Source organism: Oncorhynchus mykiss, chromosome 6 (assembly GCF_013265735.2).
Source record: "Oncorhynchus mykiss isolate Arlee chromosome 6, USDA_OmykA_1.1, whole genome shotgun sequence".
NCBI classification, from domain to species: Eukaryota; Metazoa; Chordata; class Actinopteri; order Salmoniformes; family Salmonidae; genus Oncorhynchus; species Oncorhynchus mykiss.
The window spans coordinates 12,258,077-12,271,710 of record NC_048570.1 but is presented as its reverse complement, the minus strand read 5'-3'; the positions used below and the strand labels follow the sequence as shown (position 1 = coordinate 12,271,710).

Below are 13,634 nucleotides of genomic sequence, written 5' to 3'. Positions count from 1 at the left end.
AGTGGTCATACCTGAACGAATGCTGTATAAATAAGCAGATCGCCAATCGCGATACAATCAATGTATGATTATGATCATCATGAATGGTACCATGTTGCTGTCATGAATACAGTCTTGTGGAAAAGTAGACCTCTGTCTCCATCTTCTGTTTAAGGGAAGTCAACATATTATGAGCTGCTCCATATCGCATATTACCCCTTTTTTTTCTTGCAGAACACATTTTGAGCAACTGGGCCACCATAGGTACTTTAGCAACTGGAAGTGGTGAACGTGTGGTTAACTACTCGAACAGGTGAAAGTATGTTTTTAATTATCTTTTTTAATTCTTAATTATTATTTCCCCCTCAAACATACACGGTACAATATTTTAATAATCTGATTTCTAAATTATAAAATCATTTTAGTTTGTCATACATACGAGCTACATCATTGGTATGGATGCAATGTAGCTAATATGCTAGCCAGCTAGAACTATTATATCTATATGACTGAGTTAGCTAGGCAACGACATTCGATGCTTTCTTTTGAACCAAGTTAATCGACAGACACTGTTTATTTCGGTAGTTAGCTAGCTAGATCTACAATTATCTAATGCCCACTACCCTTTATGCCGTGTTGTATTAACGTTACACGTTGAAACGGTGTTAACCAACTAGCTAGTTAGCAGACATATTACTCGCACAACGTTGAAACCCAGTTGGTTAACTAATTTAGCTACCCAACGTTAGTTGGCTAAACTGAAGAGAAGTGCTAGTGCGGGACAGGTAAGCCAGCAACAAGCTAGCCAGCTGTCCTTGTGAGTGACATGATAATGTCATGTAAGTTAGCTAACTGACGTTAGCTACTAGCAATAAACTCATTTGCATCCAGCTAGCTAGCCAGTCACTGAAGCCAGACTCAAGTGTTACGACTTTGCTTACTCACCATAAGGTAGGGTCATAGCTACAGGTTATATGCCAGATAATGTGATATAATCAAATATTTTTGGTGTCCCATTACTGGGCGTTTACAGGAAGGTTCCATACAAACCGTCGCCATAGATTTTTCAACTAATATAGCCTGTTGGCGACAGTGGTGGAAAAAGTACCCAATTGTCATGTTGAGTAAAAGTAAAGATACCTTCAACTTCTTAGGATCGGTGTCCCTTCCACGGGATAGTTGAGCTAACGTAGGCTAATGCGATTAGCATGAGGTTGTAAGTAACAAGAACATTTGCCAGGACATAGACATATCTGTTATTGTCAGAAAGCTTAAATTCTTGTTAGATTAAACTGCACTGTCCAATTTATAGTAGCTATTATAGTGAAAGAATACCATGCTATTGTTTTTTTTTTTTAAATGTGTTTTATTTTAAATTTATTTAACTAGGCAAGTTAGTTAAACAAATTCTTATTTTCAATGACAGCCTAGGAACAGTGGGTTAACTGCCTTGTTCAGGGGCAGAACAACGGATTTTTACCTTGTCAGCGCGAGGATTCGATCTTGCAAACTTTCGGTTACTAGTCCAACGCTCTAACCACTAGGCTACCTGCCGCCTCGCCCCGCTTGAGGAGAGTGCACAATTTTGAACGTTAAAAGTTGTTAATAAACAAATTAGGCACATTTGGGCAGTCTTGGTACAACATTTTGAACAGAAATACAATGGTTCATTGGATCAGTCTAAAACTTTGTACATACACTACATCTAGTGGCCAAAATCGTGCGTTTCAAAGATGATGGTACAAAATAATGCTTTTTTTCCCCCTTTGTATTATCTTTTACCAGATCTATCGTGTGTTATTATCCTACATTCCACAAACTTCAAAGTGTTTCCTTTCAAATGGTACCAAGATTATGCACATCCTTGCTTCAGGGCCTGAGCTACAGGCAGTTAGATTTGGGGAAAGTCATTTTAGGCAAAATTTTAAAATGGGGCGGATCCTTGAATAGAAAATTACTAAAGTGAAAATCACCCAGTAAAATACTACTTGAGTAAATGTCTAAAAGTATTTGGTTTTAAAAAGTATCAAAAGTAAAACTATTTCCAATTCCTTATATTAAGCAAACCAGACAGCCCCTGGCTATCTGTAAGACCATTTTCTTGTTTTTTTTTAAATGTATTTATCTCCAACACTTGGACATCATTTACAACTGAAGCATTTGTGTTTAGTGAGTCCGCCAGATCAGAGACAGTAGGGATGACCAAGGATGTTCTCTTGATAAATGTGTGAATTTGTCAATTTACCTGTCCTGCTAAGCATTCCAAATGTATGGAGTAAAAAGTACAATATTTTCTTTAGGAATCAAGTGAAGTAAAAGTTGTCAAAAAATATAAATAGTAAAGTACAGATACCCCCAAAAACTACTTAAGTACTACTTAAAAGTATTTTTACTTAATACTTTACGCCACTGCATGGTGATACTTTCTTGATTCTGTGAAAAAAGTATCTTAAAAATGTGAGTTTCCATTTGCAAAAACTCAAAGATATTAAATCCATGTTTTGTACCAGAGAAGGAGGTTCCTTGCCATCTTAGCTGCCAGGCATCTAGCATTTCCCAGCATCTTTGCAGGAACTAGTCTTGTAGATGACAGTGCAACCGGAACTAAGATCTACACACATGCAAGAGGCATATTTCGTTTTGATACAAAATATACAGTCGTGGCCAAACATTTTGAGAATGACACAAATATTCATTTTCACAAAGTTTGCTGCTTCAGTGTCTTTAGATATTTTTGTCAGATATTACTATTTTTTTTATTTTATTATTTATTTATTTCACCTTTATTTAACCAGGTAGGCAAGTTGAGAACAAGTTCTCATTTACAATTGCGACCTGGCCAAGATAAAGCAAAGCAGTTCGACACATACGACACAGAGTTACACATGGAGTAAAACAAACATACAGTCAATAATACAGTATAAACAAGTCTATATACGATGTGAGCAAATGAGGTGAGATAAGGGAGGTAAAGGCAAAAAGGCCATGGTGGCAAAGTAAATACAATATAGCAAGTAAAACACTGGAATGGTAGATTTGCAATGGGAGAATGTGCAAAGTAGAAATAAAAATAATGGGGTGCAAAGGAGCTAAATAAATAAATAAAATACAGTAGGGAAAGAGGTAGTTGTTTGGGCTAAATTATAGGTGGGCTATGTACAGGTGCAGTAATCTGTGAGCTGCTCTGACAGTTGGTGCTTAAAGCTAGTGAGGGAGATAAGTGTTTCCAGTTTCAGAGATTTTTGTAGTTCGTTCCAGTCATTGGCAGCAGAGAACTGGAAGGAGAGGCGGCCAAAGAAATAATTGGTTTTGGGGATGACTAGAGAGATATACCTGCTGGAGCGTGTGCTACAGGTGGGAGATGCAATGGTGACCAGCGAGCTGAGATAAGGGGGGACTTTACCTAGCAGGGTCTTGTAGATGACATGGAGCCAGTGGGATTGGCGACGAGTATGAAGCGAGGGCCAGCCAACGAGAGCGTACAGGTCGCAATGGTGGGTAGTATATGGGGCTTTGGTGACAAAACGGATTGCACTGTGATAGACTGCATCCAATTTGTTGAGTAGGGTATTGGAGGCTATTTTGTAAATGACCGCCAAAGTCGAGGATTGGTAGGATGGTCAGTTTTACAAGGGTATGTTTGGCAGCATGAGTGAAGGATGCTTTGTTGCGAAATAGGAAGCCAATTTTAGATTTAACTTTGGATTGGAGATGTTTGATATGGGTCTGGAAGGAGAGTTTACAGTCTAACCAGACACCTAAGTATTTGTAGTTGTCCACGTATTCTAAGTCAGAGCCGTCCAGAGTAGTAATGTTGGACAGGCGTGTAGGTATAGGTAGCGATCGGTTGAAGAGCATGCATTTAGTTTTACTTGTATTTAAGAGCAATTGGAGGCTACGGAAGGAGAGTTATGGCATTGAAGCTTGCCTGGAGGGTTGTTAACAGTGTCCAAAGAAGGGCCAGAAGTATACAGAATGGTGTCGTCTGCGTAGAGGTGGATCAGAGACTCACCAGCAGCAAGAGCGACCTCATTGATATATACAGAGAAGAGAGTCGGTCCAAGAATTGAACCCTGTGGCACCCCCATAGAGACTGCCAGAGGTCCGGACAGCAGACCCTCCGATTTGACACACTGAACTCTATCAGAGAAGTAGTTGGTGAACCAGGCGAGGCAATCATTTGAGAAACCAAGGCTGTCGAGTCTGCCGATGAGGATGTCGTGATTGACAGAGTCGAAAGCCTTGGCCAGATCAATGAATACGGCTGCACAGTAATGTTTCTTATCGATGGCGGTTAAGATATCATTTAGGACCTTGAGCGTGGCTGAGGTGCACCCATGACCAGCTCTGAAACCAGATTGCATAGCAGAGAAGGTATGGTGAGATTCGAAATGGTCGGTAATCTGTTTGTTGACTTGGCTTTCGAAGACCTTAGAAAGGCATGGTAGGATAGATATAGGTCTGTAGCAGTTTGGGTCAAGAGTGTCACCCCCTTTGAAGAGGGGGATGACCGCAGCAGCTTTCCAATCTTTGGGAATCTCAGACGACACGAAAGAGAGGTTGAACAGGCTAGTAATAGGGGTGGCAACAATTTTGGCAGATAATTTTAGAAAGAAAGGGTCCAGATTGTCTAGCCCTGCTGATTTGTAGGGGTCCACATTTTCCAGCTCATTCAGAACATCAGCTGAGCAGATTTGGGAGAAGGAGAAATGGGGAAGGCTTGGGCGAGTTGTTGTGGGGGGTGCAGTGCTGTTGACCGGGGTAGGAGTAGCCAGGTGGAAAGCATGGCCAGCCGTAGAAAAATGCTTATTGAAATTCTCAATTATGGTGGATTTATCAGTGGTGACAGTGTTTCCTATCTTCAGTGCAGTGGGCAGCTGGGAGGAGGTGTTCTTATTCTCCATGGACTTTACAGTGTCCCAGAACTTTTTTGAGTTAGTGTTGCAGGAATCAAATTTCTGCTTGAAAAAGCTAGCCTTGGCTTTTCTAACTGCCTGTGTATAATGGTTTCTAGCTTCCCTGAACAGCTGCATATCACGGGGGCTGTTCGATGCTAATGCAGAACGCCATATGATGTTTTTGTGTTGGTTAAGGGCAGTCAGGTCTGGGGAGAACCAAGGGCTATATCTGTTCCTGGTTCTAAATTTCTTGAATGGGGCATGTTTATTTAAGATGGTTAGGAAGGCATTTTTAAAAAATATCCAGGCATCCTCTACTGACGGGATGAGATCAATATCCTTCCAGGATACCCCGGCCAGGTCGATTAGAAAGGCCTGCTCGCTGGAGTGTTTCAGGGAGCGTTTTACAGTGATGAGTGGAGGTCGTTTGACCGCTGACCCATTACGGATGCAGGCAATGAGGCAGTGATCGCTGAGATCTTGGTTGAAAACAGCAGAGGTCAAGTTGGTTAGGATGATATCTATGAGGGTGCCCGTGTTTAAGGCTTTGGGGAGGTACCTGGTAGGTTCATTGATAATTTGTGAGGTTGAGGGCATCAAGTTTAGATTGTAGGATGGCTGGGGTGTTAAGCATGTTCCAGTTTAGGTCGCCTAGCAGCACAAGCTCTGAAGATAGATGGGGGGGCAATCAGTTCACATATGGTGTCCAGAGCACAGCTGGGGGCAGAGGGTGGTCTATAGCAGGCGGCAACGGTGAGAGACTTGTTTTTAGAGAGGTTGATTTTTAAAAGTAGAAGTTCAAATTGTTTGGGTACAGACCTGGATAGTAGCCTGCAGAGTTCTGTCCTATCTTTGCAGTAGATTGCAACACCGCCCCCTTTGGCAGTTCTATCTTGTCTGAAAATGTTGTATTTTGGAATTAAAATGTCTGAATTTTTGGTGGTCTTCCTAAGCCAGGATTCAGACACAGCTAGAACATCCGGGTTGGCAGTGTGTGCTAAAGCAGTGAATAAAACAAACTTAGGGAGGAGGCTTCTAATGTTAACATGCATGAAACCAAGGCTATTACGGTTACAGAAGTCGTCAAAAGAGAGCGCCTGGGGAATAGGAGTGGAGCTAGGCACTGCAGGGCCTGGATTCACCTCTACATTGCCAGAGGAACAGAGTAGGAGTAGAATAAGGGTGCGGCTAAAAGCAATAAGAATTGGTCGTTTAGAACGTCTGGAACAGAGAGTAAAAGGAGGTTTCTGGGGGCGATAAAATAGCATCAAGGTATAATGTACAGACAAATGTAAGGTAGGATGTACAGTGGAGGTAAACCTAGGTATTGAGTGATGAAGAGAGAGATATTGTCTCTAGAAACATAATTGAAACCAGGAGATGTCATTGCATGTGTGGGTGGTGGAACTAATAGGTTGGATAAGGTATAATGAGCAGGACTAGAGGCTCTACAGTGAAATAAGCCAATAAACACTAACCAGAACAGCAATGGACAAGGCATATTGACATTAAGGAGAGGCATGCTCAGTCGAGTGATCAAAAGGGTCCAGTGAGTGGAGAGGTTGGTTGGGGGTCACAGCGATTTAGACAGCTAAATTTGGTAGCAAGCTAGCATAGGATGGAGGTCTGTTATTAGCCAACTCTTGCGTTCCGTCAGTAGATTAGTGGGTTTCCGTGTGGTAGAGGGGATTAATCCAAATCACATAAAAACAATAGATATAGTTATAGAGGCCCAAGAAGAAAAATAAATAAATAAAAATAATGGTATACTGAAGTATATTTACAAGCATTTCATAAGTGTCAAAGGCTTTTATTGACAATTACATGAAGTTGATGCAAAGAGTCATTATTTGCAGTGTTGATCCTTCTTTTTCAAGACTTCTGCAATCCGCCCTGGCATGCTGTCAATTAACTTCTGGGCCACATCCTGACTGATGGTAGCCCATTGTTGCATAATCGATGCTTGGAGTTTGTCAGAATTTGTGGGTTTTTGTTTGTCCACCCGCCTCTTGAGGATAGACCACAAGTTCTCAATGGTTAAGGTCTGGGGAGTTTCCTGGCCATGGACCCAAAATATTGATGTTTTGTTCCCCGAGCCACTTAGTTATCACTTTTGCCTTATGGCAAGGTGCTCCATCATGCTGGAAAAGGCATTGTTCATCACCAAACTGTTCCTGGATGGTTGGAAGTAGTTGCTCTCGGAGGATGTGTTGGTACGATTCTTTATTCATGGCTGTGTTCTTAGGCAAAATTGTGAGTGAGCCCACTCCCTTGGCTGAGAAGCAACCCCATACATGAATGGTCTCCGGATGCTTTAATGTTGGCATGACACAGGACTGATGGTAGCGCTCACCTTGTCTTCTCCCTGGACAAGCTTTTTTCCGGAAGCCCCAAACAGAAAAGGGGATTCATCAGAGAAAATGACTTTACCCCAGTCCTTAGCAGTCTAATCCCTGTACCTTTTGCAAAATATTAGTCTGTTCCTGATGTTATATCTGGAGAGAAGTGGCCTCTTTGCTGCCTTTGACACCAGGCCATCCTCAAAGTCTTTGCCTTACTGTGCATGCAGATGCTCTCACACCTGCCTGCTGCCATTCCTGAGCAAGCTCTGTACTGGTGGTGCCCCGATCCCGCAGCTGAATCAACTTTAGGAGACAGTCCTGGCGCTTGCTGGACATTCTTGGGCACCCTGAAGCCTTCTTCACAACAATTGAACCGCTCTCCTTGAAGTTCTTGATGATCTGATAAATGGTTGATTTAGGTGCAATCTTACTGGCAGCAATATCCTTGCCTGTGAAGCCCTTTTTGTGCAAAGCAATGATGACGGCACGTGTTTCCTTGCAGGTAACCATGATTGACAGAGGACCAAGCACCACTCTCCTTTTGAAGCTTCCAGTCTATTATTCAAACTCAATCAGCATGACAGAGGGATCTCCAGCCTTGTCCTTGTCAACACTCACCTGTGTTAACGAGAGAATCACTGACATGATGTCAGCTGGTCCTTTTGCGGCAGGGCTGAAATTCAGTGGAAATGTTTTTGGGGGATTCAGTTCATTTGCATGGCAAAGAGGGACTTTGCAATTAATTGCAATTGATCTGATCACTCTTCATAACATTCTGGAGTATATGCAAATTGTCATCGTACTGAGGCAGCAGACTTTGTGAAAATTAATATTTGTGTCATTCTCAAACTATTTGGCTACGACGGTACATGTAATATCTTTCTGAGTTTTTGTAAAAACCACCTACAACTGGAAACAGACATTTCTAAGATATTTTCTTTGTTTTCGATTCGGTGAAAAAAGTATCAGCAAGAACAGGCTATTAGTTGAGAAATCTATGGCGGTTTTTATGGGACTTCCCTGTAACGCCCAGTAATGGACACCAAAAGGATCTGCTTGTATCACATTATCTGGCATGCCATTTGTAGCTAACTCCTACTAGGCTACACAGCAAAAGTACATTTTTTTTCATTAAAGATCAGACATAGGCAGTGTAGCTTATTGTAGAACCAGGCATTCACATTTGTGTCCGTTTTCCATATTGTTGTTTTTTGATTTATTGCTGGAGTTGTACTGGAGAAGTTTAGATTTGAATGGTTTTGTCGCTAAGCAGGTGCCTAATTTGACGTGCATGTTTTCTTCCCGTGTGTATCTTATTGGGTTTAGGTTGTGCACAGGTCAGCAGATGGCGTCAGCAATGATCTCCGTCCACACCACAGCCTCTCGCTTTGCCCTGCTCCAGGTCGACTCTGATTCCGACTCCGATTCAGAGTCAGGAAGGACTAAAGGCGCCCGGGACTCTGGAAAGACTCGGCCCGGGAAGACAACCAGTGGGAAATCCACTGCAAGCAACGACAAGAAGAAGGAAAAGCGTAAGAAGAAGAAAGAGCAGCAACAGAGCGAGGCCAATGAGGTGATTGGCAGAGGCATTTCAACTCCCTAGTCAACACCAATTTCTGGTGTTTCCATTGTCGGTTCTCAAAGGTTTCACTTTCACTAATTTACCTGAGCTTGAGGACTGATAATGACTCCTGTCTCCTGTCCCCAGTTAAGAAATCTTGCCTTTAAGAAGCTCCCTCAGAAGTCCTCTGCCCCGCCCCCCTCCCTGTCTCTGCAGGGTGTGGCCAATGAGCTGCTCCATCCCGCAGCAGGGGACCAAGCCATGCCCCCGGAAGGCTGGCAGCAATGGAAGCAAAGGGACAACCAGGTAGAACCCGACAGACACCCCATCACTAAGAACAGAGCCCTGTCCAGAAACAACCTATCCCCCCAGACCCTTGTTGAGATCTGAGAGGATTGAATAGTTGTTATAAATATGGTCCTGCTATATTACTAATACATTTTATTCATTTAGCAGACACTCTTATCAAGAGAGACTTACAAGAGCAATTAGGGTTAAGCCTAGCCCAAGGGCACATTGGTATATTTTAACTGCTAGGCTACATATTCTTCCCCCCCCCCCAAAAAAAAACAGATCTATATTGATTGCTTAGTCCTTAACGGATAGGGGTTGTTTCTGAACAGGGCCCATGATAACACCTGACATGGGCATGAGTATTGCTCATGGGTGTTCCCCTTTCCTGATAGTCCCCATCTGATCTATCCTTTATTTTTGTCTTTGTTTCTGCCAAATGCAGTTGACGAGTGAGCTTTATGAGGCCGACCTGGAGAAGGCACTGATGATGAGTAAACTGGAGTTTGAGCAGCATAAACAGGTACCACACTGCCCCCATCGCAGCACGCTGTTACAAAACATCTATTTGACAAAAATCTGAACCATGGAGAGAGGGGAGATTAATGAATGTTCCATATAAGCAGATGCTGTTCTTTTAAATTGCCTCCTGTCAGGATGATGATGGTACAGACACTCCCTCTCCCAAGTCCCGAGGAGCAGCAGTAGGGAAGAAGGACAAGAAGAAGAACCAGCAGGGAAAAGACAAGAAGATGACGGTCTCTCTGAAGGACTTCCAGGCGGAGGGGGGTGAGACCACCAGTGGCAGAGAGCTACACTTATGTTAACATTGAGCACTGCCCAACGTCATCAATACTGTGCCATCATAGCAGTAGCACTACTTGCTTAGCAATCCACCTCGAGCAGGTGCTGCGTAGATATGCCATACATATCTCACTGTTTTCTCAGTTGTCCCACTCATCTTATTATTCTGTTTTCTTTTATGACGTTCATGGGTTGCATGTTTAATCACACTATTGTTTGGAACGTTTGTTATGGAACTGATGCCCGACTGTCAGTGAGTGCTGGTGAAAGTTTCATCAAGTGCATTACATTGGCCTGGAAATACAATGAAATTCAAAAGGACACAAATAATTAGTAGGAAAACCTTTTGTCATAATATTGATGTCACCAGATTGACTTCAGTATAATGTTCACTAGCTAGGATTGAGGGGAAGCCACCTGATTTTGGCTAGCCAATGTTAGCATTGCTAGATATTTTTGACGAACTTTGCTAGCTGATGACAACATTGCCATCATTGTAAAGTAAAATTGACGACATGATCATGTTGGCAAAGTTGGATCCTATTAAATATTTTACTGCTTTAGCAATGTTATCGTATTTCAAGGCACTATTTTGTAATTTAGATGAAACCGTAGACTAGGTTTATGCACCACTGCAGCGCAGCAAGTAGAGGGTGGCTTGACAACGTTCATAACAATGGCATGACGGAGGTGCAACCTATGAATACTTGACATAAAAACAATTCATTAATACTTGACATGTTGTATTCGACTTAAAAAACATGATTCTCCTTTCCAGATCAGAGTAAGAAGCAGGAGAAAGAGGTGAGGAAAAACGTTGTTTTACTCTTGTTGGGCTTACAGTGCTTCGACAGTTTAAACCCTGTCATGTGAGGATGAATGTGATGGAATGGTGGTGATATGACGTGAACTAGCGCAAATTGTGTATGATGTCATAATTCAAATTCTGAATCCATTGATGACATCACTCTAGGAGCCCAAACCACCCGCACCTCCAGAAGACAAGTTCTTCAACAAGCTTGAGGATGACGTTAGCAAAATCGTACAGCAGGAAAAAAGACGTGAGCAGTTTTCTAACAGCACTGGCCTCGAGGTCACGACTTCAACAGAGCATGAACCGGTAAGGCCGACTGCAAATCTGTTTCGTGTAAAAAAAATAATTACAAAAATTCGCAAATCGACCTTTGAGTGACTGCTGGTAAGACCATGGAGGTCAGTGTAACTTATCTCTCAGAGCCTAACTGTGACTCCCATCACACCTCTCAGGACCCTCGAACTGAGCAGCTAAAGGACGATCTGGAGAAGAAAGACCAAGAAATTGACAAGTTAAAGAAGGTCATTTCACAATGGGAGGTGAGTCATTGTAGGGATACTGGTACTAGGCTTCAATGGAGCATGCCTAAAATACAAAGGACAGAATACTGCCATCAGCAACATTTGGTGTAAATCTATATGTGTGTATGAATCTATATGGTCCCCATGGGCTCCGCTCCTGATCTCAATCCTCAGGTGAAATACAAAGAAGTGAAAGCCAGAAACTCCCAGCTCCTGAAGATGCTGCAGCAGGGAGAGAGTGAGTACAGCTACTGCACTCCTAATTCAGTCTGACTCTACTGAAATCCATTACTGATGCATTAGGTAGGCCTTCACGTTCTCATTCACTTATTCTCTCCCTTTCTCCACAGTGAAAGATAAAGCCGAGATCCTACTGCAGGTGGAAGAGCTTCTAAATATCAAAGAGGAGTTGTCTTCACAGGTGTGTGTGTGTCTCAAACCTTTCTACTTGCCATGCAAGGCTGACGACCTCGTTAAAATACCTTTATTTCACTCTCCAGGTGACATCACTACATGCCTCACTGGAACAAGAGAAGTCGAAAGTGAAAGGTTTACAAACAGATCAGCCAAAACACCATCAGGTAGAACGGCACATTACATACTCATCACACTTGCAAGTGGCACTTAATACAACACATATTTAGTTTAAAGCTGCAATATGTAGTGTTTTGGGCGACTTGACTAAATTCACATAGAAATGGGTGTTATAGATCTGTCGTGGAAATGACAGAAATTGGTTATTAGAAAAGCACAAACATAACATTTTCCATCACATGTCATTCTCATTGAAAGCAAGTCTAAGAAGCGGTACATCTGTTTTATGTGTGCTATTTCTATGCTTCCTGTTCTGAAGTTTTATTTTTGTCTTTTACTTTCGGTTTTGTACAGCAGCTTCAAACAGCTGAAACAACAATATTTTTGGTTAAGGAAAATATATTACACAGTGGTTTAGATGACACAATATTTCTCTACACTATACTTACTTGTTTTGTCGCAAATTATTCACATTTTTGCAACCAGGAAATGGCGGAGCGATTTTTAACATAGTGCCTCTAACTGTCGCTGCCTGATTTTAAAATCAGCAGCTCTCGCCTGGTTCTGAGAGAGGAGTTAGGGCTACAGTGTTTGTTTGTTTTACTGTTCAACCTGTGTAAAGCCGTGAGTCAAGTGTGTGTGCTCCCCTCTTAGATCAGCCAGGAAGTCACCCCTAGGAAGATTACCAAGGTAACAGTGCAGCTGCAGCAGTCCTCACTCTCCAGAACGGGACACTACTAGACTGACACAAAACTGAACCATTCACTCAGTCCAACTCACTACCATAAGTCTCCATGCTAACTAGTGTAGTTCAGTTGAAGGATGTTAGTTTGGTAACAACTTACAAGCCGGTCTTATCATATCATGAAATGCTGAATCTCTTGAGCGGCCTTAAGCCTTTGTAGACGGTCAAGACCCTGACAAGCTAACCACCAAACTACTGATGTAAGACACTGTACTCATTCCATACTTCCTGGTCTCCTCTGATTGGCAGGGAAACAGGAAGGGGAAAAAGGGTCCAGAGTCCGATCTATGAAGACCGCAGAAGGAAGAACATTGACTGCAAAAACAAACTAAGCCACTCCTATTCTTCAGGGTCTCCTTGTTTGTACTGTTATTCTCTACTGTCTTCATGCGTTATGCATGACTCGTATTACCACACACCAACTCCTGGATGTGTTGAACTGCAGAAGTCATGAAAAGGCTTTTAATAAACGCTCTGATAAAGATACATTTCAAGTTGACTGACGTCATCGCATTTTTTTTTCTGGTATGATGCCAAATGACAGGTGTGAAATTAGTTTTTTTCCCCTTTCACTGCAAGGTAAATAAATGACTTTTCCAGTGTAAAATCATGTCTCATTGTGGTTTTATTACTTCTATGTGCTAATGGTAGGCTACACCACAAGATGCTATATTTCTCCTATTTTTTTATGCTAATGAGAGGTAGCATGTTTTAGTGTACCCTCATCTTGTGGTTTCATGACAAATTACACTATATATACAAAAGTACATGAACACCCCTTCAAATGAGTGGATTTGGCTATTTCAGCCACTGTTTCTGGCAGGTGTATACAATTGAGCACATAACCATGCAATCTCCATAGACAAACATTGGCAGTGGAATGGCCTTACTGAAGAGCTCAGTGATTTTCAACGTGGCACTGTCATAGTTTGTCAAATTTCTGCCCTGCTAGAGCTGCCTTGGTCAACTGTAAGTTTTTGTGAAGTGGAAATGTCTAGGAGCAACAACGGCTCAGCCGTGAAGTGGTAGGTGACACAAGCTCATAGAATGGGACCACTTAAGCGGGTAAAAATAGTCTATCCTCTGTTGCACTCACTACCACGTTCCAAACTACCTCTGGTAGCAACATCCGCACAAGAACAGTT

General features: G+C 42.3%; 1 protein-coding gene across 5 annotated transcripts; it reads left to right on the top strand.

Moving 5' to 3' along the window:
- The first annotated feature begins 154 nt into the window (after positions 1–154).
- On the top strand, positions 155–13,096 carry gkap1 (G kinase anchoring protein 1). Of its 5 annotated transcripts, none has more exons than XM_021605276.2 (12): positions 155–298; positions 8,546–8,792; positions 8,928–9,086; positions 9,517–9,594; positions 9,728–9,860; positions 10,654–10,679; positions 10,849–10,995; positions 11,142–11,228; positions 11,385–11,448; positions 11,561–11,631; positions 11,711–11,791; positions 12,739–13,096. In XM_021605276.2, exons 2-12 carry the CDS (start codon positions 8,565–8,567, stop codon positions 12,778–12,780), a joined length of 1,116 nt encoding a protein of 371 aa, XP_021460951.1. In that variant the 5' UTR covers positions 155–298; positions 8,546–8,564; the 3' UTR covers positions 12,781–13,096. The 5 variants fall into 5 exon arrangements, with proteins under 5 accessions (XP_021460951.1, XP_021460952.1, XP_021460950.1 ...); XM_021605277.2 differs by lacking the exon at positions 12,739–13,096 and adding an exon at positions 12,399–12,714 and having other exon boundaries at positions 8,997–9,086; XM_021605275.2 differs by lacking the exon at positions 12,739–13,096 and adding an exon at positions 12,399–12,711.
- The last annotated feature ends 538 nt before the right edge of the window (positions 13,097–13,634 follow it).

What these genes read in the sequence shown, in the direction of transcription:
- gkap1 (XM_021605278.2), top strand. Translation starts at nt 8,565, where the DNA reads ATGGCGTCAGCAATGATCTCCGTCCACACCACAGCCTCTCGCTTTGCC. An exon ending in AACAGAGCGAGGCCAATGAG is followed by an intron (nt 8,793 to 8,927) that starts GTGATTGGCAGA and finishes TCCTGTCCCCAG; the next exon opens with TTAAGAAATCTTGCCTTTAA. An exon ending in GATGCTGCAGCAGGGAGAGA is followed by an intron (nt 11,449 to 11,560) that starts GTGAGTACAGCT and finishes CTTTCTCCACAG; the next exon opens with TGAAAGATAAAGCCGAGATC.